This window comes from Ursus maritimus, unplaced genomic scaffold (assembly GCF_017311325.1).
Source record: "Ursus maritimus isolate PB19 unplaced genomic scaffold, ASM1731132v1 scaffold_37, whole genome shotgun sequence".
Lineage (NCBI taxonomy): Eukaryota > Metazoa > Chordata > Mammalia > Carnivora > Ursidae > Ursus > Ursus maritimus.
In genome coordinates this window covers 388,287-391,813 of record NW_024426341.1, presented here as the reverse complement: position 1 = coordinate 391,813, position 3,527 = coordinate 388,287, and the positions used below count along the sequence as shown (strand labels likewise).

The 3,527-nt window shown below is 43.9% G+C and overlaps 1 protein-coding gene across 1 annotated transcript; it reads left to right on the top strand.

Annotated features, from left to right (window-relative positions):
* The first annotated feature begins 1,420 nt into the window (after nt 1-1,420).
* Nucleotides 1,421-2,396, top strand: LOC103681591 (olfactory receptor 7C1-like). The gene has a single exon (XM_008711173.2). The coding sequence runs from the start codon at nt 1,434-1,436 to the stop codon at nt 2,394-2,396; it is 963 nt and encodes a 320-aa protein (XP_008709395.1). The 5' UTR covers nt 1,421-1,433.
* Nucleotides 2,397-3,527: the final 1,131 nt, after the last annotated feature.

Here is a 3,527-nt window from a genome sequence, read left to right as displayed (position 1 = left end):
TTATTTAATAAGAGGCTCCGAGCATTTAGCCTCTGAAACCCCTGGCAGGGCTCACCTTCTTCTCATCAGCCACAGGCTAAAGGCATCATCTCCATGCTTCTCTGAGATGTCCAATTATTCCAAAGAACAATTGCCAGTCCCCCATTTCCTGTCCTTTCTGCATCAATTGTCCTTGGAAGGAAGGACCTGTAGAGCCATTGAGTGAGGCATCAGGGAAAGCTAGAACAGTCCAGTAAGTACTCTGGGAAAATGGTGTTGAGGGAAGGAAAGCTTTAATTAACCATGTGTTCTGGGTAAACAGGTTGATGAGACAGTGCAATAGGATTGATTTCAAGTCCTGCACATTTCATGACAATTGAGGATTCTTGCTCCTCACTCCTTCTCAGCTTTTCTTTTTTCTCTTCTCAGAGCATCATCGCAGGGACTCTCGCCTCCTGCAGCAGGAACCAACAACCCTCCCCTATGTCTGCTCACCTCTTGGGTTGTGCTTTATTCCAACATTAGCTTTTCCTCTTATTTGTTAAGCACTGGCTGGGGCAGCCCTGCAGAGTGAGAAGAGCCTTGACTTGGAGTCATGAAATAGGCAGCATTTGGAATCCTGCTCTTAAAAACAAAACATGCCCAAGTATACCATCAACATATTATGTGGTGCTTTTTTACTTCTAGAAGTGATATTTAAAGAAATTCTACTCAAAGATGAAAGAAAGAAGGCACAGTGGCTGGCAGATCTTCCAATGACAAAGAACAGAGTATCAGAAAAGGAACATGCAAAATAATGTAATCTGGTCATGTAAACAATGCAAAGAATGTAAAAATTATCGGTATTTGCATTGAAAAAGTAAATACAGGATTCATACACAGTGTTTAGAATAATTAATACCAATGTATGAAAATTGTAAACTCCACATACATGGCATAAAAATGCCCTAATTATCAAGCGCCTAATTTTTACATACATATGAAGTAAGGTTTGAGGGAAGGCATAGAGGAAAATAAATGTTAGAAGATAAAAGGTGAAGGACTGGAAGCCACAGATGATGTAGACCAGCACAACTCAGTCATGAATGAGCAGCGGAATCCCCCGTGATCTTGTCACCATGTGGATTGTGATTCAGCAAGTCTGAATGTGGCCTGGGATTCTGCATTCAAAAAAGCTCTGAGCAGTGCTGCTCCTGCTGGTCCATGGACCGCACTCTGAGTAGCCGGGTATAAAGGGCATGACTGCTTTGGAACTAGGACTACATTTCCAGATGGTAGTGGCAGCAGAGGGAAGGAATGAAGCATCTCAAATTCCCCAACTGAGGCAATTGTAATCGGGAAGTACTTTGTTAATCCATTCGCTGGAAATTAAAGGCAATCACATTTCTGTGCTGTCACTGTGATGGTCATTGAATGCTGTTTTTTCCCCCTTTTTTTCTAGCTATTTTACCCACATGGAATCAGGAAATCAAACACATGCTGAAGAATTTCTCCTTCTGGGATTTTCAGCAAAGTCGGAGACTCAGTTCATGCTCTTCGGGCTGTTCCTGTGCGTATACTTGGTCATGTTCACTGGGAATGTGCTCATCATCCTGGCCATCTGCTCAGACTCCCGCCTCCACACCCCCATGTACTTCTTTCTGGCCAACCTGTCCTCTGCTGACATCTGTTTCACCTCCACCACTGTCCCCAAGATGCTGCTGAACATCCAGACTCAGAGTAAAGTTATCACATATGCAGGATGCCTCAGCCAGACATTTTTTTTCTTTGTGTTTGGATGCCTGGACAATTTACTCCTGACCGTGATGGCCTATGACCGCTTTGTGGCCATCTGTCACCCCCTGCACTACTCAGTCATCATGAACCCCCAGCTCTGTGGGCTGCTGGCCTTGGGGTCCTGGTGCATCAGTGTCATGGGCTCCCTGCTTGAGACCTTGACCCTTTTGAGGCTGTCCTTCTGCACAAACATGGAAATCCCACACTTTTTTTGCAATCTTCCTCAAGTCCTGAAGCTCGCCTGTTCTGACACCTTCATCAATAACGTCGTGGTGTATTTTGTGACTATTGTCCTTGGTGTTCTTCCTCTCTCTGGGATCCTCTTTTCTTATTCTCAGATTTTCTCCTCCATCCTGAGAATTTCATCAGCCAGGGGCAAGTACAAAGCCTTTTCCACGTGTGGGTCTCACCTCTTGGTGGTCTCCTTGTTCTATGGCACAGGCCTCGGGGAATACCTCAGTTCTATAGCAACTTCATCCTCCAGGACGAGTCTGGTGGCCTCGGTGATGTACACCATTGTCACCCCCATGCTGAACCCCTTCATCTACAGCTTGAGGAACAGGGACATGAAGGGGGCCCTGAGCAGGCTCCTCGGCAGGGTGGTGCCTCTCAGCGTCAGGACCATCACCGGACTCTCCTGAGTAGCTGGGCACACAATATGGAGGCCCAGAGATCCTGGCTTCCTTCATCCACTATTTTAATTTTTTTCCCCAGGTGTACACATTTTAAGTCAGGTCTATTCTTGGGTCTTCCGTGTCTTCTCTATTTTCCTTCAGGGTATATCTTGGGTTACCTTTTTCACTTTATAACCAGTTGCTTTCACTTGGTATGTATACAAGCTGGTATTTCTCAGTAATCTTTGGTAATGGTTTGGATTTCTTAAAAAAATAAGTCAAATCTCATGTATTTAATATCTATCCTCAGAATGATGGATGTGTACCTAGCTTGGAAATGTCCCCAAAACTCATTTACAGAGATGTTTTCTCAAGTCACCTGGATAAAACCAACTCAAAGATTTGATTCCCCTCCCTTTTTATCCTGATCTGATTCACTTTCCTTCCAGTGACGTTGACTTTACTAAATTTCTCTGATCACCCACAATATAGACTCCTTGAACTTCAGAACTGTCTTTTCCCTGTCTTTGAGACTGCAGTGCCTAGTACAGTTCTCAGGATGGAGTTTATGCTCAGTGAATATTTGTTGAGTGAAAAACCTATGGGTGGGTGGTTAAATACATCAGGACCAGAAAATAAAAGTGTATTGATTTAATGAAAGCTTTTGAGTTAGAAAAGAAATTTGGCAAGTTTTTTTCTTTGTTAGTTTTTAGTAGCCTCCATGCCCAGTGTGGATCCTAAGGCAGGGATTGAACTCACAACCCTGAGATTAAGACCTGAGCTGAGATCAAGAGTTGGTTGCTTAAAGTTGGTACAGCCACTCTGGAAAACAGTGTGGAGGTCCCTAAAAAGTTAAAAGTTGAGCTACCCTATGACCCAGCCATTGCACTACTGGGTATTTACCCCAAAGATACAGATGTAGTGAAGAGAAGGGCCATATGCACCCCAATGTTCATAGCAGCATTGTCCACAATAGCTAAATCGTGGAAGGAACCGAGATGCCCTTCAACAGATGACTGGATTAAGAAGTTGTGGTCCATATATACAAGGGACTATTACTCAGCTATCAGAAAGAATGAGTTCTCAACATTTGCTGCAACATGGACGGCACTGGAGGAGATAATGCTAAGTGAAATATGTCAAGCAGAGAAAGACAAT

Bases quoted from the DNA above. Each gene is read 5' to 3' on its own strand.
- LOC103681591 (XM_008711173.2), top strand. From the start codon at position 1,434: ATGGAATCAGGAAATCAAACACATGCTGAAGAATTTCTCCTTCTGGGA.